This window comes from Natator depressus, chromosome 10, assembly GCF_965152275.1.
Source record: "Natator depressus isolate rNatDep1 chromosome 10, rNatDep2.hap1, whole genome shotgun sequence".
Classification (NCBI taxonomy): Eukaryota; Metazoa; Chordata; order Testudines; family Cheloniidae; genus Natator; species Natator depressus.
In genome coordinates, this window is record NC_134243.1 from 66518731 (window position 1) to 66545903 (window position 27173).

A 27173-nucleotide genomic window follows, 5' to 3' on the forward strand; every position below is an offset into this window, starting at 1 on the left:
TTTTACACCTCAGATATTGTGTGCACATCCAATTTGATCAATGTCTTATCTGAACCTGATTCTGTATGCCCCGTACTCAGTTCAAGTTCTAGACCCATATATTTGCCACGGAATTTTGAAAATGTAGCCTATAGTGCTATAAAGCAGCAGGGCACATCCCAGGAGCTTGGCCAGCAAGGGAAGAAAAATCACCAGAGGGGCTTCTCAGCACTGTTACATAATTACAGGAGAATAATTTGAAAAAGGCAACATGCAAATGTTTGATTATTAGAAACTTCTGTTTGCATTGCTCCAGATTTCTGTGTGGTTTTCTGCTTTATTGCCAAATAGCTCTCTGCATTATTATTACATATGAGTTATGTTGTGAAATGTCATGAATACTGGCATACAGTATACAAATGTGTTGTAATGGAAATCTCTTTAGACCAGGTATACTGCCCCAAAAGACAGTGTGGTTCAGTTCTTTTTCTATCAACCCATAAGTCATCAGTGGAGACAGACAGAGTTCTTCCCGTGTACTGTAACATGTGGAGGAGGTAAGTAATGGCTGTGGCTCAAGAGTGTTTACAACTGTGGATTATACATGGCTGATTTATAACTTTCATACAGTGTCATTTTTTAAATCAGTTAAATAAGGTTATGCCGCTTTGCACGTTGGTGGTTGTTCAGATAAATAAGTGACTGAGTACAAGGTAATATCTGAGGTTAATATAAACGTATTAGTCATATTTTATTGTTTTACATACTATCAAATGTCAGTGTACAGATAATGAATTACCTTATGAGAAAGAGATTCAGAAAAATAAAGAGAGGAGAGTCGGAGTGATGTGGGGCTAGAAGTGAGAAAGAATGGATAGCAGTATGAAGATCACAGGAAGATGAACAAAGAGATCAAATGGGAAGATAGAGATTAAGAGCTAGAAGGGAGGAAGGAGGCATTTCTGGCTATAAATTTAAACGTTAGAGTGAGAATATTAGAGCGGTGCTAATAGATAGGAAAGTCGGTGGAGTGAATAAAAGAGAGATGAGGTAGGTGAACAATGAGGCAAAACACTGTAGACTTGGTGCATGGTATTGGACCAAGTGAAGTGGCCAAAGAGAGGTTTTTTGACAAACTAGCATACTCATCTTTGCAGAAATAGAGGCACATGGGCAGTATTTTTGCTGTATCAAAAGTATGAAACTTGTGGATATGTGAAGTGTTTAGAAGGTGAAATTTCTAATATTTAGCAACATGAGAAATGTGTATGGAGAGAGGACATTGAGGGTCAAAGGTAACATCAGAGTTTCTAGTGGAACCACCTGGAAAGACAGGAACATTATAGACAATAAAAAGCTGGGAAAGAAGAAAGAGTGAGGGATAGAAATGGAGTGATGCAAAAGAAATAGCACAGTGTTTGAGATCCACTTTTAAAGCTTATTCACTTGACTACAATTTTATTTGCTTTGCCCCTGATTCTCCACTACAAGTGGATGATGTAGACAGTGGTAGCTGCAGTGACCCCTGTATGGCACTCTGAACCCCAGCAGGTTGGTCCTGGTGAAAGTCAGACCAGCAGGGGGCCTACTCCAACTTCCACTGCTAGTTTAAACTCCAGAATTTATACAACCAGGGGATTAAGATAGTTCAGTTCCACCATCCCCCCCCTCCTCCTGCCTCAGGACATCACAAGTGCAAGGCTATCTTCTCCTTATGCAGAGGTGGTGGTTGGAGAAGCAGTTGGCATAGGAAATGATTATACCACCTATACCTGCTTTACACCGGTGCAGATTCATCTAATACAGGGAAGTTCTCCAGGGGAGTCTGATAATAATGCTCCTATACTCATTCTCTTAGAGAATACACTAGTATTATTCATATAGACTAAAAAAAATCAAAATAGTCTAAATAATTACCCCACTATTGCAGGACCCATTAAAATGCTGTTTTTCAAAGAATGGCTCGTGTGTTTGTTTATTAAAAAAATAAGAGAGCCTTGTCAAGTGCTTAAAGTACAAGTGAAGAGTCTGGTTCTCTTTGCAGCTGTCTCAGACCAGTCACAACATCTCTTTGTGCCTCAGTTTCCCCATCATAAAAATGGAAATAACATACACTCACAATTACTATTCCTAGGTCCCATGCCTCTAGCCAGAGTCATGGTGGGAAACTCCTCTATCTCAGAAGATTTTTTGGCCCTCTGAGACATGACTCTCATTTGAAATGTGAATGCTAATCCTGTGGGATGGTATCGTCAAAGAAGTAGAATTGCAAGCCTAAGTGTTTTTCCCTGATGTTCCTCACAGGGGAAGAAGTGTACAGTATAATATTTTTTATTGTGAGCATTGCAAACACTGGATAGCTCAATGGACACCTTCCCTTCTAGGTTGATGGCTCAAATCCAGTCTAAGAGAGTGTTGTCTTGAAAAATTATTACTATCTAATGGCTGCTTATTCTCTTTGAAATTAGCTGGTAGCTTCAGTGCAATTCCTTGTGGATGGATGTCCGTATTAGGAAATCACACCATCTTTATCAACAAAGCTTGGTGTTTCTTGTTGGCAGTCCTGAGAGAAAGGCCAGTAAATAAATGAGCCTGGAGACTAAGCTACACACTGACCCCAGACAGAAGCAGTGTTGAGGGCTGTATGTTACTGTGGAAACTTGCACTGCTGCTGCCCAGCCTGAACCTATTATCTTCTCGAAGATTTGGTCTCCAGATGCTGTCTGAGCTCTTTCACCAGCACTAAAATGACTCAGACATTTCAGATAGAAAAAGTTCCATGCAACAAAAAATTAGAATCAGCTGTTCACCAGGATATCATGTCTCAGTTGGATCACTCCACATTCAGTTCTGTAATCTCTGTGTGGGTGAGGGAGAGTCCGGGAGTGCAGAGAGGAGAGGTGTGGTTGTATTTGTAAAAACAAATACAAATAAACAGGAAAGTTTTAAAAACCTGAATTTTCTTTGCAGCTGGTAATTCTTCTTGGTCTGCTGGGTGCTTACAAGAACTGGCACATGCATGCTTAAGGTGCTGGAACTGCTTCGTTTTTCTTTATGATTATCACTCTCATGCATGATGACACTTTGGATCAGCCAAGAGACACATAAGTGAAGCTATTGCTATATGATACTTCAGCATTTTCAGTAGACACAGTTATGTTATTAGTTTATTGACTCTATTTGGATTTTCATTCTTGTGGTTTCATCCTTTTTCTTTTTTAGCACATATCAGAACATCCTTCTTGTCTTCTCTGTTTCAGTGAAAGACAATTCCTGTAAATAAGCTTTTTTTTTAGCCAAGAAAGCAACCTAGTGGTTTATTAAACTCAGATCTTTTCTGTTAACCAGTCCTTTTATGCAGATATTTGCACCAAGTAGTTACTTCAGGTTTTCTTTTCTTGGCTCTTTAACTAGGAAAGTTCTTGAAAATATTTCTTTGTTTTCTAAAGTTTAACTTAACAATGTCTTTGGACCTCATCTCCAATTCCTCTGGCTTTCTGTTTTAAGTATTTTTCATACCACGCATGACCACCTAATACACCTCTCAGTAGTGCACTCAGTAAACCCTTCTGTGTGGATTTTATAAATGTGGACGTACAACACGGCCATCTAATTGTGCACCTCAAGAAAGTGACCAGTGAGGTGTCCTAGTATGTGTATAACTGCATCTGTTAAAAATTTGTTATTTTGAGTGTCTTCCTAAAACACTCTCAGAACAAAGGGCCAGACTCTCAGTTGATGTTAATTGATATAGCTTCCTTGACTTCAGTTGCGGACTGAAGATCTGGCCCTATATGTCCGAGTACAGCATTTCCTTATTAAAAAAAACCCCAGCGTTTCCTTATTTAAAAAAAACCCTACAAAAATCACTGCATTTAACTGGATGTATAGTTTAGTATTTGAGAAAAGAAAGCCGTTTGAATTTATCTTCCTTCATCACAAGCATTAGCATGTTCATCTTTTGCTCCCATGTTAGGTTATCAACTTAACTCTGCTGAATGTGTGGATATTCGTTTGAAGCGAGTTGTTCCTGATCACTACTGTCACTACTACCCAGAAAATAAGAAACCAAAGCCTAAACTTAAGGAATGCAACATGGATCCCTGTCCTTCTAGGTTTGTATGACAAATATGTAAGTGGGATGGTATTTTTAGTTACTAAGGAGCAAGTAAGCATATTTATTTGACTTTTGACACACTTTGATCTTCAGGACTGCTTAATCTTAATTGTTCAGGACATTAAAGAAATGGCATTTGCACCAACACGAACAGACTTGTAGCACTTCCTCAATCTTACACAGAGGTGGTTTCAATAGTCCATTTGTTTTTGTTCGTGGCCTACCTTTGCTGCAGATTTCTTGCCGAGCTCTATGGATATGTCTACCCTGCCATCAGAACAGCACATGTAGAAATATTCAAGCTAGCTTTGGTTGAACTAGCTCACTAAACATAGCAATATGGCTGCTGTGGCACAAACAACAGTATGGACTAGCCCCCCCAAATATGTGCCTATGGTCCCAGGTGAAGTTGTACTCGGATAGCTAGCCCGGGCCGCTGTGGCAACATCACGATTTTTAGCAAGCTACCTTAATCAAAGCTAGCTTGGATGTGTCTACACAGGCTGTACTGGTACCTCCCGATTGTGGTGTAGACATACCCTATGGCACCAGTGCACACATTTTGTTGGATTATGTGAACATGCGGGACTGTATGTCTGCTTTTGGATTTATCGATGCTGTCATATGTTATTCAGGATTTCTCATTAAAGGCAGGTAGTAGCTCCATTCCTCATTCAGCATGACGTTTTTGCACGTGGTTTATTCTGGTTTGTCCATCTGTCTGGTATAAAAATTTCATTCGCCATTTTCACTCTACAATTGGTCACATAATATTTAAAGTTTTGGGGGGATATTTTTTAAAGTTACAAGGTAGTCAGAAAAAAATCAATTCAAATAAAGGTACTTCTGGTGCAAATACCACTGAATATTATTGCCAAATTATAAAGGCTACAGTATACATAAACTGTATTGAATTGCACAGTGGTATTTAAAACTAACTTACTTTTGGATTCTCTGGTGAGGTTTCCTGGCTCTGCTGAAGTATCTTAAAATACTTCACAGTGTCAGGTCCCAGAACCTCACATTAATATGCCATCTGGCTGGACTAGAGTTATATATAAGAAGAGGAGGAAACACTCTGAATGGATTTCATTTCCTATAGCTAAACTGTCCATTTCCTTTAATCCGTGTTAAATATAATCATTGATGGTGACCTCTACTAAGTATAGATGCACAGACTTTAAAAGTTCTTTTCTAAAATGCTAGTTGATAGAATAGCAAGATTTTAATACAGGATATCTGAAAAAGCTGTGGGAGCACGACAGGTAAAAAAGTAGAAATTATGAGCTCTTGCTATACAGATTTACCCTACAAAGACAGACCAGGGGATGAGGGGAAATAATGTCCTATTTCACTTCTCCTTGCAGACCTGAGGAATAGACCTTCCCTTAACCTCGGAGCCTACTCCTGCTAGGTGCTGAGCAACTTCTGTAATTCAAGTAAGCAGCAGTTGAGGGTGCTGAGCACCTTCCAGGAAGTGCTCAGCACCTCCATAGATTGAACCCTTATCATGCATTTTTTCAGCTGCATGCACCTTCCACGGATCCCTTCATTACAGATTTCTCTGTGGTGTCCATTTCTTTGTTAAGAAATGACTATGCATCCCGGGGAAGTGGCACAACCTGGGAGGAGTCACACACAGGAGGATTACGTAGAACTGTTTAATGGTCATTCATTGCCTTTTGAGGAGAAATCGCTTTTTCCATTTTTGTGGAATGAATTAAGGAGTTAATAGACTGAGCGTTTCCAGCATCTTCAGAAATGATGGGTACATAATGGGTCAGCTTGTTCCACAGGAAGATCCTGTAGATGGTCTCACATTTCCTGATCTCATGGTGGGATTTGTTCACTTTTAAATATGATTGTGCATAACATGTAGAGCAAATACCATCTCGGATATGAGAAATAATGATGCCATATTTCTTTTATTGACAGTGATGGATTTAAAGAAATCATGCCCTATGATCACTTCCAGCCTCTTCCTCGGTATGTATGGGGACTAAAACATGTGGGTCAGCATTAGGATGAGATTTCCGTGGGAATTCAAGATTCAAATACAAAGACTCAAATCACTGTATAGTTTAGAACATTATCTACTGTCTTTGCATGCTATCGTAGTAGTTGATCTTCCAAGTTATACAGAAGAGAGTAGATCTTGGGCTCAATCCTGCAAACACTGTGCATGTGAGTGACTTGAATGGGACTATTCCTAAGTAAAGCGTTGCAGGATTGGGCCCTCTGTTACTGCAGCAAAAACCTGCTAAGTGCATAACTGTTTAGTGCAGAAGTAATAGTCTGTTAAAATTTCCTCTAAAATTCATGTATTTATTCATTTTTTTCTGTGAAGGTATATTTTGGTTTGATTAATAAAAAATGCGTGCATTCAGTGTAACTATTCATGTAATGTGGCACTCTGGGAATGAATTCTTTGCTTGTTAAAATATATTGCTCTTCTGTTCTTTTTGTTGTTTATTCCTACATGCTGTTTGTTCATATACACACTGCTTTAGTACTTTGCAGATATGGAATTTTCTGTGCTTCTTCATTACCTAAGTGGTTTGAGAGCATCGTTTCACCTGAGATGGTCAGAAAATTAATTTAATGCTCCTCTGAAACGTGCTAGATGTTTTTTTTCTAAAGAAGTTAGGGACTTCAATTTAAAAATACTGGGTCAGATCTGCAGCTGGTTTAAATCAGTGTAGTCAGTGGAGGTAAGCAGATTTACACCATCTGAGGATTTGGTCAATTGTTTAATGAAAAACTAAAATTAAAAATATATTTTTCTGAATATGGTGGGAGAAGAGTGAGCTTGCAGACTCACTTGACTGAGTGGAACTCTTTGGATTCCATCAACTGGTGTAAATTATCATAGCTCCATTGACTTGACAATTTACACGGCGGAGGATATGCTGCTCTCTGATGTTTTTTGGCTTTGTCAGATAGGTGGAGATGTTTTCTCCTGTGGCTTAGTACTGGAGTTTTGCAATTATCCTGCTCCTATCTTTTCCCCTTTCCTCTTTTCCTTCTGCTGCCAGACTGCAGATTTCTCTGTGTTGACCTCAACACAATTTCTTTATATCAATGCTTCGTGTTCTGAGTGGCTCAGGAAACCAGTTGAAATTAAGGTTTCGTTTCCCTTCTGTGCTGCACTATGCCTGTAGAGTCTGTACAGCACTGTCCATGGTGAAGGAGATCATAAGGAGGGTGAAGTCATGGGCAGCTGCTCTCATTTCAAGCATTAAGAACTGCAGATAAGGGCTCACATCACTCCAGGTCTGTGCCAGCAGACACTGGCCTAGTCCCCATGTGTGAAATCTCACTGGGGGCTGTGTTAGTTTTGTTGGTTTAAAGCAGTCATGATCACCCCATCCACTCAGAGACCAGCGAGCAGCAAGCATACACCCAAAAGTTGGTGGCATTGCTTAAGGAAGGGGCGAGAACAAGGCAGGCTGATTCAATGTATCGCTGCTCTAGCCTTCACTGGGAGCGCTCTTAAAGAGCTTCAGTGGGAGAAGAAAGCTGCCCTTCTCTAACAGAATTAGAAGAGGGTGATAGTGGAAACACCTGGCCACTTTGCACATTCTTGCACCAGCTGGTGAATCTGGTCCAGTTAGGAGCTAAATACTGCAGCAATTCTCACATATATACACTCTGTGCTTGTTGCCTGTAAAGTTGTTGCAGATACTCCACATTAATTCTGCTTTTTACCTGTTCAAGTGCTGAGCCCGGCTGTTCACGCATAACAGGCATAAAACAAAGTGCTGTAGATGCTCTTCACCACAGCTTTACTGGCTCGCTTTTCTTGAGCAGCAGTCACCTCCCATGTAATACAAAGGCCACGTGGAGGGCTGCTTTGCAATCCTGTGGCATTCACCACCATTTTCTCATTCAAATGAGGAAGTTGTGAGAAAGTCACAATGCACACTGCAGGCTCTTGAAAGAGTTCTCTTGCGGCTGGAGCTGTAAACGTCCTACTGAAATATTTCTACAGATGGAGATCTTTGAAATAAACAGAAAAATTTCCCAGGATAAAAATTTTCTTTTAAGGCTTTTGGAATGCCTCCATATATCTCAGACTTGCTGGACTGTTGAGGATCCCTTGACAGTTGTGGGTTCTGGAAAGTGTCTCCTTGACTGCCTGCCCACGACACTTCCCCTCCTCCCCCCAGTAGCCCTGGACCTCACTCCATCTTGAAAATGCTCAAGGGAATATGGGAACTGGAGTGTGTTTGAAACTGATGAGATAAAGAAAAACAACTATAAAACTTTATGCTATAAACACTTCTAAGAGTAGTATTACATCTAGTACAGTCAGCCTTACACATATGAATCCATGAGCTGCTAACTCATTGAACAGCTAATTGCTCTTTAGTTCCTGATATTTTCAAAGAAAATGAGTTGATTTTAACACTGGCCATTTGTTTAGGTAAAATAGTGAAAAGTATAACTGTGACATTTTAAAAGCCTTTTTCTCTGGTAATGTGAAATGAATATTTAGTCAGTCAGCTATATGTTGTCTGCTTTTGAGCATATATCCTATGTTTAAAGTTCAAAGGAGGTTTTTGTATGTTTAAAATTGACTCTGTGCTATAGTGTTTGAACATGATTGATATGTTTCTTGTAGACAGTTTAATGAATTATTTAAAATAGGAAGTATTCTTGAGTTACCTTCTGTATCGTAGGGAGTAGGTAGTACTTACTGATGTCTGCCTTTGATTTATAGGCTTCTGCTCCATCTACTCTGATATTATGACTTCCTTTACAAAACCTATGTTACTCTTGATGAATTGATTTAGGTGGGATATTTCTGTACTGGCTGAGTCTATCATTCATAAATGATGTAATTTTTTTCACAGTTCTTTTCTGTGCCACTGCAATTGTAATATTTAAAGGTTTTAGACTGGCTATAGTAAAGTCTTCTTACTCACTTCCTGCCTTGATTTGCCAAAGCTAAGATATGACGAGCTTTAAAGACCAGGTGCAGGACCCAACTATTTCCCCAGGTTTCTTTGTGGGGGCAGGTGGATGGGGCAATGAGGGATTGAGTAGGGCTGTGTGAGAACCAAAGTAGGAGCCCAGGATTGAGGCCTTTTAGTTTGTAATTGTCAATGATACACTTACGTCAGGAAGATCCTTGAGTATGTCTTCAATATTTATTTACTGTCTTCTGTGAAAGAGTAGATGCCTAAATGTGTGGTTTGTGCTTAGAGTATGAGATAAAGCCACTGAAAATGTATAACTTTACCGTTCTTCCCACTTCTGATGTCACAGCAAGTTTGATCTTCAGTATGTTTATCTCTGGGGCTGTAAGCTTTTCAGGGTAGGGGCTTTTATTTTTATACAGCCTCAAGCACATTGTTGGTGCTAACCAAATAATAATGATGAAAAATTACATGTAGCCATGTAAAGTAGTAGCCTAAGTGTGGAACACACTTCATTATGTTGATTCATTCTAGACATTATTCAAATAATCAAATACATTGTATTCCTGCTTTAAATCCTCAAAATGTATACAAGAGAATCAGGTTATTCCAAACACTTCAGGAAATTTACCTGGGCACATTAGTCCATTTATTTGTGTGTTCATTTTGGCACATAGCAGAAAGAAAGCCTGAAACAAAGGCACAATATGTTTCTGATTCTAAATACATTTTTGTACAAATGTCAGAAAATAGACCTGATTCTGCTCCCTTTTGAAGTCAGTGACAAAATTTCCATTCACATCAGTGGAAATAAGATTGGGTTCAATATTTTGCTATGCTTTATAGATGGCATTATTTTTAATGTATTTGGGGTTTGGTTATTTTTTCCCCCTAGATGGGAACATAATCCTTGGACTGCATGTTCTGTTTCCTGTGGAGGTGGAATTCAGAGGAGGAGCTTTGTTTGTGTAGAGGAGACCATACATGGAGAGATACTGCAAGTGGAGGAATGGAAATGCATGTATGCCCCCAAGCCCAAGGTCATGCAAACCTGTAATCTGTTTGACTGTCCTAAGTGGGTAGCTATGGAATGGTCTCAGGTAAACTGAAAAATTATTTGTACCTAATTTTGAAAGGCAGCCTCTAATTGTGTGCAGTGATATAATTGTGGGCAAAAATAATTGCAGGCACATTTTGTGGTACTGAGCAGTAGATATTTGTCTACCTGATTTAGCCTACAATTCATGATGTAAGAGATCTCTGTGGAATAAAATGCATGCACAGGTTTTTGTGCCTGCAGAACTGTGCTTCAGGACTTTTGTCTCCCACTTCTTGATAGATGTAATCAGGGGTGAAAGTAACTTAAGGGACTTACTGGTATGCAGGGCAGCCCGGGTCCTGAGCAAGGTGGGTGGGCGGCTCAACCAGAAGGGGCGGGGTTGGGGTCAGGGGTTCCTGGCCACCGCCACCACGCTGGGGCTCTGTTGGTGATTTAAAGGGCTGGGGGCTCCAGTTGCATTAGCGGCGGCTGGGAGCCCTCAGGCCTTTAAATCACCGCCGGAGCCCCATGATAGTGGCGGCAGCGGCTGGGAGCCCCGGGGCTCTGGTGGCGATTTAAAGGGCCAGGGGCTCTGGCCGCTGCTGGGAGCCCTAGGCCCTTTTAAATTGCCAGGCCCTGGGGAAGCTGCCCCCTGCCAGTAGGGTCAACTGTGTACCGGCTCTTACCGGTACACCGTACCGGACTGTACCGGCTTACTTTCACCTCTGGATGTAATCCTCCACTGCAGATAATTTGCCAAGAACATGGCTGTTTGGGAATTGAGAGATATCTGTACGGGTGGTTTTCCTAGCATTCTCCTTACCTTTCATTATAGTAACAGGAATACAGAGCCAACATATCTTGGTTCTGCTTATCTGACATGGACAGATAACACTTCTATGTTTCCTGAGTTCATCCAAATAAGATCACTGAAATACAGTTGGAGAAGCATTCTGATGTTTTTTCTGACCCAACTTAAACCAAAAACCACTAAAAATGTTCTGAGAGAGCTTATTCTCAGTAGATTCACAGTTCCATTATAGACTGTAGCTGTTCAGATAAGCTTTGCAGAACCCAGGAAGACATTCCCCCCTGCCCCCCACACACACATCTTTAGAGGTTTGTCCATTACTAGCCATCACTAATATACTTTAGTCACTTGGCAATGCAAGATTATATTTAAATAATGTTCATCTGAAATCTGATGGAACAGCTATTATAGTTTTCACTTAAGGCCTGATGCCACACCCACTGAAGTCAATGGAAAGACTCCACTTTACTTCAGTGGGCTTTGGGTAAGGACTTAAAGCTTCCAAAATCATATTTATGAAAGACATTATTTTTAAAAATTATTTTAAAAGAATCTGTGGAGTAAGATTATTGTATTGTCTCCCTTAGTGCACGGTGACCTGTGGCCGAGGCTTACGTTACCGAGTGGTATTGTGTATTGACCACCGTGGCCAGCATGTCGGGGGCTGTAATCCACAACTTAAGCTACATATAAAAGAAGAGTGCATTGTGCCAGTACCATGTTGCAAACCAAGAGGTAACTGGAACTTTGTCTGCGTGTGTTATTGTTTTGCATTTTTGTTAACAGAAGTAAAGGGTCCGTGGTCACCTCTCCCAGAAGTACCAGAAGCTCAAATTTGCCAGGACTTGTTCCAGTGTTGGTAAACGGAAGTGCTGTTGCCATTGGTGGTAAGAAAGGTATATGTGTGATATTTTTTGCTGATAACATGATATCATGTAATGAAAACGACAAGCTCTTTAAATTAAAATACATAACTTAAGTTAAATAGGGGGAAAGTGGGAGCAATACATTAGGTGCCAGGGGATTGCTCAATAACATTTTCAATGGGAAGAGTAATATGTTCGTAGAGCTTATGGTACATATAACCATGGCCCTTGTTCCTCTATATCGACAGCTAGAACTACAGAATTTTGCAGGCAACATGGAAAAACCTTAAATAATGTCCATGCTGATTTCCCTCTCCTCTTCTTTCCCACTTTTTAATTTTTTTAAAATAATCTTTAATGCTTAATGACATGGATTAACAAATGTCCTTTAAAAATTAATTGAGGAATAAAAGGTAGATGAGATGATGTAGGGAAATAAGAGGAAACAAAGAGCAAGATGTATGAAACGATATAAAAGTGACATTTCCTGTTCCATTCTTATCTCATAAGTACAGTAGATCGGTAGGTAGATAGCTAGGTAGGCTTCTCTGTCTCCTGTCTCAGTCCTGGTCCCTGAACCTTAGGCTTGGAAGGTCTTTTCAGTCTTTTCATATTTATTGGAAAAACTTGTCGGGAATATTCACAACTCAACAGTAAGATTTACATAGTAAAATTAATAGCAAATGTAGTTAAGTGCTATTGAAACCCAATGACTTACCACAGATAAGTTGGTAGAGCAGGATATTTTGAGGTTTTAGGGAGTTCTCCAGGCAAAAAACCATGAAGGGACAAATACAACAGAATTCTCTAAGTCTTGCAGTAAAAATGGTAACGAAAGTATTATGGAACTTCAGGGGACCTGCAAGGAGAAGAACTTGGTATGAATGTGGTGTGTATCTGCACGGTCCAAAAGGAGTTTAGATAAAGTTCTTTGAAGTTTCATTCTTTTCAGTACATGGAGAATATATTGGAAGACTTCAGAGCTTAGACCAGTGTTTCTTAACCTTTTTGTGCTGGCGACTCCCTTTGGACTTTTAAAAAAAAAAAAAAAGGTTGTGACCCCCCGCTACCAGAAAAAATTGTGACCCCTTACCTTCAGCCCTATGGGATGCGGGACTCCAGCCTCCACCCCTTCGGCCACAGGGCTTCAGCCCTGCTCAAAATTGCAGATTTAGAAATATTGTGGCATTTTGTTTAGTATTGTTGGAATAAGGAAAAGGCTAGGAATAGAAATTGAGACAAGTCGTATTCAATTTGCCATAAATACTCATTCACTTCCTGTTTAAGTTCTACCTTTCCATAGATAGAGTGACACTGAAGTGAGTAAATAATAAAAAATTTGCATTTAAAATGCCAACAATTATTAATAAAACAAAGCAATGCCAAATTTGTTCTTGCTGCAGCTTTCTCCCCTCTTGATGTGAGACCTGCCAAGCAAAATGCTTGTACTTTTGCCCAGGTGCAGACAAATCACATGGAATATTATATAAAAACTTAATGAATAGAGATTAAGGCAGCTGTCAGTCTCAAAAAGTAACAGCTAATACTTCAACTGTAATATGTGTCACTAATATTAATTTCCAAAATCACAGTGTGGGATAACAGTAGAAGAAAAAGTGGTTTCAATAGCAGAGATGGGCCTGTGGGCAGATTCAGTTCCAAACTTTTCTATAGTTCAGAAGAGGATTTTTGGATCTGGGTATTTTGTTTTGGACCCATCTTTAATCAATGCACTATATAGACACTAATGTGCTAAAGTGAATAATGCAATATGTATTAACTGCTTCTGAATTTGATGGAATGAATTATGCTTTTTTCCCTACCAGAAAAAACTCCTGTAGAAGCTAAACTACCCTGGTTCAAACAAGCACAAGAAATAGAAGAGACCAGAACAGCATCAGAAGAACCAATGTAAGTTCCCCTTTCTGGGTGGAAAAAATGTTGCTGATATATTGTACAAGTCAAGCCTGTTGTCATGCAGATGGATTTGGCATTTGACGCTCTGTGGGACTGGGCTACCTTGTGGGCTTTTATTCCTGGTTTTATATCTTGACTGCCTGGCTTTTGGAACAGCTGTCCTGAGTGGCATAGAATATATGGGCCAGATTGATGGCTCCCTATGCATCAGTGGAGCAGTGCAAGGGGACCTTAATTTAGCCATGAAAGCTGTTGAGGATTTCCCCAGTGTGGGAGAATCCTCAACTGATGTAAAGCAAGTGTATGCTGCTTTAAGCTAACCATTCCCTCCCTCTCCATAATGTAATCATTGTGTTGGAGATGGAGAGGGGCACATTGCTGGAGAGAGAAATACCCCTATGCCTCCACCCCCAAATATTACACACCATGCTCGTGAATTGAGGGGAGTTAATTATAATAATCTGAGCCATTCAGAAGATGTTGCTTGGGCCACCCACCACTTTGGCCCTGGGGCTGAGAAATAGTTGTGTTCACAGCATGTGCATAACTGGCATTCCCTTGAGTCCAGCTCTATTCACACCCCTTTAGTTTAGTTCATATCTGTGATGCAATGAGCATTCATAGAGTCACGTGTGTGTAGAATAACTGCGAGTGGTGCTTATCTCCTTCATATATTTTAATTACAGCAGGTGTTTACATGGGTTTCCAAGGCATTCACTGTAATGTGTTGTGTCTGGGCCAAATTCTGCTCTTATTTATAATTATGTAAATCTGAAGTTACTCAGAGGAGCTCAAGATTTACACCACTGTACCTGAGAGCAAGAATATGGGCCTCTGATATTTTATTTTTCTTCTGCTGCTTAGCTATTCTTTATTTTGGCTCATACATATTAACAGATGACAGTAAGAGTAATAAAGCATTTGACACCTGCACTGCCTCACAAAGGAAACCTCCTGCCAAACAGGTGTTACTTGCACTATTATGCTAGCTGCCATTGGAAATTTTTCATTGACTGGCACCTATGGCCAAGAGTTGACTATTCGTGAGTGGTTACCCTCCTCTCTAAATTGGTGGCCATGAATGCAGAAGCCATGTCTGAATGTGAACTGTGATTGTTGAGGACAGTAATGCTAGCTGAATGAGCCTCTTCATGTTGAGTGTCTGCATCTGGGAATGGACAGATGTGAAACCTCCTCTAAAGAGGATTCAGCCTGAAAAAATAAAGAAATGCTTCTTTGGCCATCCAAAATCAGGTGTGCTGGTTTATGCTGGTGGGAAGCAAGAACTAATGTACTCTCCAGGCCCTTAGGGTTCTCAGTGATATCCCTACAGAACAAGCAAAGCACAAACTAGTGGAACAGATCATCCCAGCTTAGCAGTCTGAATGTCTTAAAATGGCAGTGGAACCAGAAACTTTCTAATGGGTTTACTTTTATATAACTACACCAGATACACACTTTAATATGGCTGAATTACTGTACTGATGCCTTTTCTCTCAGGTGTCCCACATTCTGAAAGTCACCATGCATGTAATTAGGTTTTCAGTGCATGCCCTGTCACATCTCCTCATTCTCCTGCCTTTGGTCCTCCCTTCTGAACAATCTTTATTCCCACCTTGGAGACCTAACTCCTGCTCACCTTTCAACCATCCTACCCTGCCCCACCTTCAAGGATCTGACTTTACCATTGTCATAGCAAAAATGTCTGGACCTGGGTCCAAAAGGCCCCTCAGCCACTCATCACTAGTGAGTCCATGACACACCTTTTCTCTACTAATTTTCATGGGGTCCTCAGGTCTTCATACTCTGGGTACTCTGTGCTCCCCTGGTACCCAACTCTACTACCCCAGCCAGATCCCCCATTCACCTACATAAGTTGCTGCTGTCTTCTCCTATCACCACTAGGATGCTAGACCTGTTCTTTCCCCTTTCTTCTGAGGAGGCTGGTAGGTAAAGGGAACTCAAACACCATTAAATAGATCTACAAGTGAAGCTGACCTTGAACGAAAGTAGATGAACTAGAGTAGGCCACTTCCCAGCTAACCTCCTTATTTGAATGAAAATACTGTATGTAGTACTAAGCTGTAACAATAGAATATGGATTAAAATTCATTACAGTCCTTGAGACTGGCTACTGAGGCCACCATTTTCCAGCAAAATGGAAGGATTCTGCCTTCATTCTCTCTCTCCGCTTGCCCTTCAGTTACATGAACAGTGCTTTGCAATCACAACGATTTGTCACACCACCTTTCTGAATCTTGTATTCTATCTGATCTGGCCTTTTCCAGCTGGAATAAGCTTTTTTGGGGTCAGAGCATAGGGTCTAAAGAAAACTGTAACACACGGTTGTTACTTCCCCCAGAGAGAACAGTAACAATAATTCCCTCCTGCTTGGAGTATGTTTAACTTTGCTTTTGTAGTTTATACGTGACACAGTATGACAACTTCTAGCCCAACTCTGGCTAGCATAGGGTTTACAATTTTCTTGGTATGTTGCCACTTTTAACTTTATTTATTCTTTTGTCATCCGAACTAAAACCGCAACATGAAATCTCAGCTCCTAGTTCATCCTTTTATTACAGCTGTCTTTTGTGCCTTCAGGCGATATTTTAGTTGATAATGAATAAGGGAATAAATGCAGCTGTGTTTTCAAACCCCACAAACAGGGGATTTGCCAAACCAGGAAGACAAATACCTCTGCCGCTGTGGTCTACCATGGCTGGTGTCCTGAATTTACATAGAGGGTGAATGTTCAAAAGCCTTTTTTTATTATTATTAGGAAAATTTAAAAATGACTGCTTGTAAAGGAAGGCCAAGAAAAATGTAGGTTTGACCTTTTTAGTTTTTAGTTGTGGAATGTGATGACAGTTGATACCCATCATTATTTTAAATGTTCCTCCCTTGAGCCTTCTTAGTTACAGTAGGATTCGCAATGAGGCTTCAGCAAGATTTTACAACCTTTTCTTTTAATAATAAGTTAAAGAAATAGACACCTCTGCAGCCTTTTCTTTTAATAACTTAGAGAAATAGAGGATAAATTTAGAATGCTTTCAAAAGCTGGTATGTTTTCTCAGCAACATGAGAACATCAAAAATAATTGTTCACTGGGTTTGTATAGAATTGCATTTACTAAAACTGAAATGTGGTGGGGTCCTTGAAGGTTCCTGTTCATTGCATTTAGAAAAATTCCCCCATTTGTGCCCTTTTTATTGTAAGTACATGTATTTCAGGCTTTCTTGCAGCCTCTCCACAGAAAGGTGGTCATACATTTTGCCCAGTAAGTAACCACTCAACATGATAAAATCTGTGGCTCTGGATTTTAAAGAGGTAGTTCAGTGATGGGCAGGATTCCAATGTTTCAGAGGTTCTATTCAGATAAGCACCCAAACATTTAGATGCTTCTGCAAACCTTATCCAGTCTCCTTGGATCTGCAAAGTTGGACTGGAAATATCAAAAGAACAGCCTTTCTTGAGGGATTTTGGCATTTCTGGTCCCAACCCAAAAGTGCAGGCATGGGAAAGCTTAATAATAATGAGAGAAGTTAAGTTTTCCAGATCTTCTGAAACACAGAGAGGGTTGAGTTTGAGCAAAGATTTGGGTTGACTGTTGCCTTCTCTTTACCAATTTGCTCATCAATAGTTTAGATCACTGCTTCTTTTTCCCAGCCATCCCGACATGGCCCTTCTGAACACCCACTTTCCTCCCCATTAGGTCATGATTGGTGGGCCTGATCTCCACTGCATTGCACCTTGTGTTTGGTCATTTACACATGTGCAAAGTGTGCCAAATCATAATGATAGCATTTTACCCCCACTTTGCACAGATGTAAGTGATTGCACAAGGTGACAAGACAATGGAGAATCAGGCCTCCTGTGACTTGCATAAATAGATTTTTCAATTTGATTTGGTTGATTTTTTTTAAGCATTCATGCAAATCACTGTGAACACATCTTAAAAACTGGAGCCTTGTCTATGAAATTCATTAAAGGCCTCAAAAAACCTTCAGAATCCTAAACATTCCATTATAACCTACCTGATGACTTGCAAGGGACAATAATTTGGGAGCTGCTTTGATGCTACGTAATCCTGATCTAAACTCAGTCTGGGCCTGTTCCCATTGAAGTCAAAGGCAAAGTTACCAATGACTTCAATGGAGAAGTATCAGGCTCAATATGTTGCCAATTGTATGCTGAATATGCCACACAATGAAAAATATACAGCCTCTGATGTTGATGGATTATTCCTTTTTACTACCTCCGTCAAACACTTAAGGCAAAGTTCCATAATTTCTGCTTCAGGCTGTGGATTTAGCTAATTAATACAAAACTGGCACCTGATCCAGATTCATGATTTCGACAGAGTACTGTCCTGTCTCCAGAGTTCTACTGCTCTGTAACGCTGCCCGATCAGCTATATGAACTCATTTTGTACTAGTAGTCTCCATAGGTTTTTGCTGAATTTTAGCTATTTCAACTACAGCATGCCTTTGATGAGGTCATCAACTTGAAAAGAATTGCTGTAACATGGGGTCGTTCTAATTAACTCTACAGTCATGTGATTTGGTTTAGCAAATGACAAAGTAGAATTTCAAAACCCATGTTTTAATTTTTTTAATCTTGAACTTTGCTATGAAATCCCATGCACAAATATTCAACAGGAAACCCACTAGTAAAATTTAGGTCAGGTGTAAGTCAAGGAATAATTGCTTAGAATTTTCTGAGTTTCTTTATAAATTCTATGTATGTATAATATTACCCAGATATGGTTCTTTTTATGGAGAGAAGATCAGAATTTTGTCAAAGCATTATGCACAATTGCCCTGATTCAACAAAACACATAAGCACGTGTTTAACTCTAAGCATGTTACTATCACGTTGATTTCAAGGGACTACTAAAGTGCTTGAAGTTAACCACATGCTTATTGTTTTGGAGGATCAGGGCCATTTTTGACATAACTATCAAGAAATTTTATATGGCTCCCTTTGGACCTTAATCTAGTCTCTATTCAGGTTCTGAGGTAACTTTCTTTGTTAGCAGGTTTGCCCATTGCTGTGTACTTCAGGGTTTCTCACTCATAAGCAGCTGTCAGAGACAAGTTGCTGGACTAGATGGACAACTATTTTGTCCCAGTATGGGATTTCCTATGTTTCCTGTCACTGCAGTAAATGAGCACCTGTAATTTGTTTCTGGCAATACTCTTCCAATGTAGAAGATTCTTTTAGTGCACTTCAAATGTTGTCAAACCTGTGACATGCTGAACACTCTCAGTTCCTGTTGACTTCAGTAGGAGGTGAAGGTGCTCAGCACCTTTCTGGATGCACTCAGCATCCTGCAGGATCAGGCCAAAGTTTGGGATGGTTCCATTCAGGTAAACTTCAAAAAAGGCCAAATCTTGACAAATTTGGAAATCATTATTGGGCAGAACTTGTCAGGGAAGTTCAGCAGCAGCAGCTCCTCAGGGGTGATCAGCTTCTTCCTAACCCATATTAGCCAGTGCTCTTTAGAGGAGGGGAAAGATTTACTCTTCCCTCTTCTCCACAGCAGGTGCTCTTTGGAAAGTAGCCCAGAGGCCTAGTGGGAATATATCTATAGCATAACTACTGTGTCATCAGATGCTCTTGTCTCCTCATGCCTCTCTGCAGTGGAAAAAGGCAGTTGGCTTGACATAGTAGTCTGTCCACAAACTCTATTCTTCAAATTTAGCAACACTCTGAGCTTGAGCTCAGAGTATCAACCATGCTGTGTATACGTGTCTCAGTCTTACATAACTGGCTGCTTTTAAATTTAAAAAAAAATTCTCTGCAACAAAGCAATGGATTTTTTAATTGAAGAAAGGGGAGGAAAAGCTGTTGGAACAAATAGATGTCTAATTTGGATCCTAAAGAGGTGTCCTTTGCTGATATTTTAGGAGATAATAAAGAAATGTTTTCATTTCCTCTGTTTCACGTACATCTGCTCCAGTTGGAAAATTTAAAAAAAAACTAGTTCTTTCACCAAAGTGTTTGAAACCTTAAGAAAATGACCTATGCAATTATGTATTTAACTTATTGTTAAATTATCCACAAATCCACCCAAGATGATTTGTGGAATTCAGCCCTATTGTAATGGTCTAGTTTGAACATTAATATGTGACATAATAAAGGCCCTTGAAGTAATAGAAGATTACACATTTTTTAAAATATTACCTCTGGTCCATATATTAATGAGATGTGTACAAAAAGAATTAATTATAGTTAATCAGGAGCATAACGACACTCAGATGAAAGTGATAGTCCACTGAGCAAGTTAATCACTTCATCAAAGTTGGGCCTCCTACAAGATGAAATCTAAATAGCATCCTGTAACGTTCTGCATTGGAGGTGGCTACATTTAAAAAAGTACCTTTCACTAGGTCTATTAAATGTCATTACAATGATGTCCTGTGGTAGCCCTTCTGGGAAATGTGAATAGAGTGCAGATGTGCTTTTGGCATATGTATGACATTGTGTGCTTTGAGAGCTACTGTAACTCAATGTGTAGACCTATGTATACAGTTTGGCCCGCTGAGTGCTCCAGGAGTTTTGAGCTACCTTTTGGTATTGTCTTTTTTCCCCAGAAAGGTGAGTTGCTTTTCATTGCTCCATATGACCTTTCTTCCTCTCCCGCACAATCTTGTCTGTTGTCTTCATTTAGTTATGTGGAATTGTGGGTAGGGGGAAAGTGAAGAGGATGTATTCCTGGGATTTAATGATAGGATTTGGGTACATGCTGAAACTGTATCTCAGTATAACCCATATTATTCATCATGTGCTTTGTTAGCATGTTGGCCACATTTGCAGTGTTATATTACATTAACTTTTTGTAGCAATATTTTAACTCTCCACATACATTTGCACGTGCATACACATATCAAGTGCAAATTTCTCCTCCTTCAGTTTTCTTTAAGTTGCTGCACTATGATTATTTGCAGGTTTATTCCAGAACCCTGGTCTCCATGCAGTACTACTTGTGGTCATGGCATTCAGGTGCGAGATGTGAAGTGCCGTGTTCTTCTCACATTTACTCAGACTGAAATGGATCTGCCTGATGAGGAATGTGAAGACCCCAAACCAGCAACAGAACGAATATGCCACCAGCCGTCCTGCGACAGTGATCCTGTCCCATACACCCCAGAATTTTCACGTGCGGAAGATAGCAGTTTGATTTATGATTGGGAATACATTGGTTTTACTCCATGTTCAGCCACATGTGTTGGAGGTAATTTAAACATGTTTTCATCAATGGTGTTTAAATTTGACATTGTCAAATAACTGTTTGATATTATTCCAAATTAGTTACCATTGACATTTAAAAAAAATTCTGAACTTCTAACTTGTGTTAATTCTTTTTACCTTTGACGATAGCATCTAAATGTCCCTTGCTTCCACATGCCTCACAAGGTAGTAATAGAGATAAAATTGGTTTTCTATAAATCTTTGAATGAGAAACTGGGCTGTATTCAGTCAGTCAAGTTACGAAAAGTTTCTGTCAGTGTTGATGCAGCAGTTAGTCTTGTATTATCGAAAGATAAGTTACAAGGAATCACTTCAGACTATCAGCTGGTTTATGGGTTTAGATAAATGAAAATATATGTGACAAATCAATGACAAATATGCCTAAATGTTCATTTTTCTCCAAGGAATTTATATGTGCAGTTTCTGAACTAAAATGTGCATATTAACTATTCACTGTCTTCAAAATGCTGCCATTTTTATGGTATTGTAGATCTGTGGTATGGTAGCACAGGGAGACATCTCTCCAGAAATGGCTGAGATGGAACTCAAATAGGATGTTGTTTAGGATTTGGTCCAGCGTATCCTTCTGTAGGAAGTCTGTGCCATACATCTGTCTGCAAGTAGTTAGGCACATTCCTCCTTTAGATGTAATCTAATCTCTCTGAAGTACATATTGCTAGACAATGTTGCTAGTGTTGCTACTATGTACTGTACTTTGGAACTGGCCGTAGAAGTGAGTTATGAAGTGCGAAGTGGAAGCAGTGGAATTGTGAACACACCTGTATGTGACAGGAATGATGACATCAATGGGAAGTGAAGACAGTTGTACCCACAGAAGAAATATAATAAGTAGAAAAGGGCTGAGCAGCAACAGTTTGGAAGTCAAGAGCCAATCTGGAGCTCATAGAAAGTGGCCTCCTTTGTAGTGGTCACCATCTGGAAGTTTGAAGACAGGAGAAGTTGGGAAAGATGCCCAGATAACTATCAGCATGTTGGTAAGTGACCAATATAAAAGCCTCCCTTAACATTTAACATTCTTGTTTTATTGATGGCATTGATCCCTAATAATGACAATGTACCTGATCATGAAAAGTGTTGCTTTCTGCCATTCCTCACTTGTTTCATTGGGCATTACAGGAACTTAGCCCCAGGAGGATATGACTTATATGTATGTATGATTTGTTTGCAGTTTTGACAATGACTATTGTGATCGATTGTTATATCTATCTGCTTTAAAAAAATTGACAAAATATTTAAAAACAATAAAGGAAATGGTATTTTAAATTAGCAACAAGGCTTTCACGAGCTATAAGTTTTTTCAGTTCTCTTGATTTTACTAACTACATTTAATTTTGTAACATTTAGTCATTTTATCTCCATATTTAATCCATTTTACCAATGCTACTGGAGGACTTCTCAACCCACCTGTTTTCAAAAGGTGTTGAATTCTCTCTGGTAGTTTTGAATTTTGAGCACAGAACGGGGGACACATAAGCCAGATTTTCAAAAACAGCCTCTCAAATTTTAACTGATATCATATATATGCCTTGTAAGTGTAAAAACTTACATGTGAAAAATTGTACCTGCAAGTTGACGATTAAATTTCGGAGGCTGTGTTGAGGCCCATAATTTCATATGCGAGAAGCAAAAAGCGTTTTTTTTTTAAATGGCTAAGAATCAGAATCAAGGCCTGATTCTGCTCCTGTTATAGCCAAATGGGAGTTTGGACATTGACTTCATTGAGAACAGTATTGGTCCTTTGTGATTTAAAGAGGCAGTTCAACCAAACATTCGCCTCTGGATATACATGAATTGAAACTATTTCTTCAGCATGTAATGCAGAACGTTTGAAATGAAGAGACTTTTCATATGTGTTCTTGAGACTTCTGTAGAATCTGTAGCACCAGATGTCTAGATGTTCTTCATAAGTGCTACTCCTAGGAAATGTGGGAAGTTTTGAGACTATTTGATCAAAGTTGAACAGCAATACCTTTGCTGTTATGCTAGTTAGATAATCATGACTTTGTTCTCCTATCAATGCTGTTCATCTAGCTGCCTTAGCAAACACTTTCAAACAGACTAAAAATTACCTGTGGATAAATTGTTTTAAGAAACCAGACTTCTCTTCTGTTTCCAACTGATTGCAGTGTACTAACTAATGATCTCACAATGTCTGTTTTTTTCTATTGTGTAGTTCAAAGGGCCTGATCAATTTCAGCTCAGTTTTAAGTCCGTATCTCATTTCAGTAAGATTAACTTTTTAGTTATAAGGAAAGAAATATAACATTTTAAGTTAGGAATATCAAAATTTAATGTAAAGTATTAGAGCTTCTGTGTCTCTAACATGCATATATCTATCAAGGGCTTTTAAAGTACATTCCTTAAGATTTCTATATTTGGAACTTTTCCCTCAGTTTCTTAATGCCCACTTTTCCCTGACCGAGAGGAGGCCTGCTCAGTCTAACCAAGCTGCAGACTTTATTGTCACTATGTCATATATTGCTTGAGCAAGGAATGAATCTGTGTTGCAAGGCTTGTCATTTTTATTATACCTTACCCCCAAATCCTCATGTGGACTATGCATAAGACTCCGTGTTTGTCACAGAGGTCACAGAAGTCATGGATTCTGTGACTTTCTGTGATTTCTGCAGCGGCTGGTGTGCCTGGCCCAGGGGCCGCCTGAGCAGCTCAGGCAGCCCCTGGGCCAGGCACACCAGCTACTGCTGGTGCAATCTCGCTCCCCCCTTACCCTCCAGCAGCAGGAGTTTGGGTGTCGGGGGGCTCAGGGCTGGGGGTTGGGGTGTGGGGTGGCACTTACCTAGGCCAGGCTTCCTGGAAAGGCGACAGGAACTCCCCTCCCTCAGCTCCTAGCTCCATGTGCTGCCTCTGCCAGCAGGCACCGCCCCGGTAGCTCCCATTGGCTGCAGTTCCCAGCCAATGGGAACTGCAGAACCAGGGCTTGGGGTAGAACAGAGGCAGCACATGGAGGTCAGGAGCTGGGTAGGGAGCCTGCCCCAGCCCTGCCAACCCTCCCCCACGAGCACCCACGGCACCCCCCAGGCTGGCCCCCTCCCCGAGCACCTGCAGAACCACCCCCCCCCCAAGCACCCATGGCGCCCCCGGGCCGTCCCCCTGAGCCACCACCCACCCCCAAGTTTTAATTAGGGGTGTATAGTAAAAGCCATGGACACGTCATGGGCAGTGAATTTTTGTTTACTGACCGTGACTTTTACTCAAAATAACTGTGACTAAAACATAGCCTTAACTATGCATTCAGTGTAAACTCCCTCAGCCTCTCCTAAAAAGAGGTAAAAATGCACGTAGTAACATTCTTTTTTATTAGAAATATGGAGAAAGACCTGTCTTCCATTCATTATCCAACAGCTTCTTTCTCTTCAAATTAATTATTTTAGCCAGGCTTTTTATTGTGTTAGACTGTATGCACTCTGAGGAACAGACCTTCTTTTGGTCTCTCTTTGTACAGCACCTAACACAATGGGTCCTGATCTATTGACTACAGCTCCTACACGCTATAGTAATACAAGTAATAATAATTATAATAGTGCTGTTGACAAGAACTCTTTGGTTATTCTTTATGATTATTCTGCACTGCATCTATATAAACCGTTACGGCCCATGATGCAGCAGCATTTTGGGTGTCATAAAAGTTACTGCCTTATGACCATTAGCCTATGTTATGTCTCTTATCCTAATTATTACTTCTGTCGTCAGTCTTTCTATTAAGGCAAGTAAGAGTTCTTCCATGTTAATTAATTATGAAGTAGGCATCATTTTAAAGATTCCTAGTGAGACAGAAATTTCCAGAAATGTGAAGAATTGTCTATATTTCGTTTAGTACCTAAAGAAAGTCCACACACCACAAAAATGATGGGTCAAATCTCAAGGACTTTGCTCATATGAGCCATTAATCAGACCAACTCCCATTGATTTATTTAGGGTTTGGCTTGAGTAAAAATTGTGTGGGGAACTCCAGGTTTTGCCTCATTTGTCCAAAGAAAGGGTGAGTGTTTTTTTCACTGTTTGAAGAACTATGGCCCTGATGCAAGCACATGGGACGTATGCATAAGATTGATATTCATGATACTGTCTGCAAGAAATAATGCCAGTACTTGTAAATGCCTGGTTATGAGATTTTTTGGTTTTTGTTTTAAATCTGCAGTATTTCTTCAGTCTTTATGTCAATTCGTTAATGAATATGCAGTATTCTAAATAGATTCTCTCTATTTCAAAATTATAGTCTAATTTTAAAAACAGATTTCTTTACCTACTTTCCTAATAATGCTTTTGATTATAAAAGAAAAATTGCCAGTCCAATGTACTTGTCATTATTAATGCTCTGAATACTTCTTTGCATTTCTTTCTACTTGGACAATAGGAATGAGTTAACTCTATTTCACTTTCAGTAATTACCAGTTTCATTTTAAGATTCCTAGGGCTGCAATATTTGGGTTTTAAACATGGAAGGGGAATGTGTGTTTATCAACTGTTTTCACTGGATTTTATTTTAAATTGTGGGAAAGTTTCTTTTAGTTGAAGGTTCTACAAAAGCTTGCTTGCACAAAAAAATTGGACCATATTTAACTCAATAATCCCTTTAAAAGATGCCATCAGCTTAAGAATCCTGCTTGTCTCTGAAATTGTTGTACCTAACATCCAAGAAAGGTGAAAGAGACTGGAGAAATACCTCTACTTGTACTTTTGGAATTTGTTAGCACTTTTCATATAGCTGATTTCACTGTTTGTGCTTTAGCTGTGTGGACCTTTCACACAGTAACAGAGGAGAGAAAAACATAGAGGGACAGACTTTGAACCTCTATACAACTGAACATCCATTCTGGAGCCAAGCCCCCAAAATCATGAGATTGGTTTAAAAATCATAAGATTTAAAAAACCAACAAACGAACAAAAACAAACAATAAACGTGCAACTCTTTTTCTTTGCTTTCTGGATTTTGTGATGTTAGGGTACACTTAGGTTACATTTTCAAGCTTTTCTCTCTAATCCTGAGGGCTAGAAATGTATTATTTTATGAAACATGAGATTCTTACAAAATCACAGGACTCCAGGCACTGGGGCTTTAAGTAAAGCACCAAGTATTACAGGACTCACAATAAAATGATGTGTCTTGGCAATACTGTGGTGTTCTTGCTGGTGAGCAGTTACTCCCATGACTAGTCCTGTTGGCTTTTTGAGAAAAACTGCTCACCGTTGAGTGGTCGATTTACAATCTGTTCCTTAACAGAGGGAAATATGACTGTACATCTACAAAAATTGGCAGAGAGACTCAGGCATGTGTCATATATGAAATTTCTTCTAACTCACTTTTTAATAGACAATTGACGACAATTTCTCTTTAAGTTGACAGCAAGGCAAAAGTAATCTGAAATAAGTAAACTTTTTTTTTTCCTTTTCTAGGTGTAAGGTTGAGTGAAGAGACCATCCTTCTACCATTTACATTTAGCATCTTCTGTCCTAACTCTTTACTGTTTTCCCTTTCTAGAGTAAAAGTAAAGTACACATTTTGCAAACACTCTGATCTTTAAACACAACTTTGTGCTCTGTATATTTCTTCCCACAGCTGTCAAAAACTGTGAGTTTGTGAGGGTCGTGTGCTCAGTTAAAATAGAAAATATTCTGTTGCACTGATTAGTAGAATAATTACTGTAATAGTACATCAAAATACTGTAAAAATACTTAGTGCTTTATTGAGACCTGCCTGAGTAACTTATCTAATACTTTTTTTGGGGGGGGGGTGGGTGTAAATGTTCTACTATGTTAGCATCACAAGGCAAGAACTTCACACATATGACGCTGTGTTTGTTTGCCTGAAGATTTTATCACTTTTATGGTTTGCAAGATGCTTCCCAAACCCTGCAATATAAGAAGTTTTGTCACTGATTCACATTACAAGTCAATATTAAATTGTGGTTGCAAACAAATTTATAATTAAGATCAATCTCTTACACATTTTATAAGTAAATTATAAGAAAATGCTGCATCAGTGGAGTGTAACTGTTTATTGGAAAGCACCATAGATCTGAAAAACAAGTCTGTTTTTGTACAAACTTTTTACAATATCTGTTCTGTTATACCTTAAAACACCAAAACACTACAGCTTTTATTTTCTTATTTTCTTAAAGCATTTGGAGTAGAGAATTGCAGTAGTTTGTGGCACTCTGATGAGTGAAATGAAAGACATCTCATACACCGACCAAACCAAGGTGGCATGTCACAGCCAAAAGAAAAG

At 39.5% G+C, this 27173-nt stretch overlaps 1 protein-coding gene across 7 annotated transcripts in view; it reads left to right on the forward strand.

Moving 5' to 3' along the window:
- Positions 1–27173, forward strand: part of ADAMTSL3 (ADAMTS like 3) — a 278466-nt gene that overhangs the window by 198572 nt on the left and 52721 nt on the right. For all 7 annotated transcript variants that reach the window (XM_074966431.1, XM_074966430.1, XM_074966433.1 and 4 more), the window contains exons 10-16: positions 425–536; positions 3956–4094; positions 6032–6082; positions 9914–10118; positions 11456–11603; positions 13561–13645; positions 20602–20888. In XM_074966431.1, the coding sequence (XP_074822532.1) occupies positions 425–536; positions 3956–4094; positions 6032–6082; positions 9914–10118; positions 11456–11603; positions 13561–13645; positions 20602–20888 (1027 nt within the window). The remainder of the gene's footprint in view (positions 1–424; positions 537–3955; positions 4095–6031; positions 6083–9913; positions 10119–11455; positions 11604–13560; positions 13646–20601; positions 20889–27173) is intronic.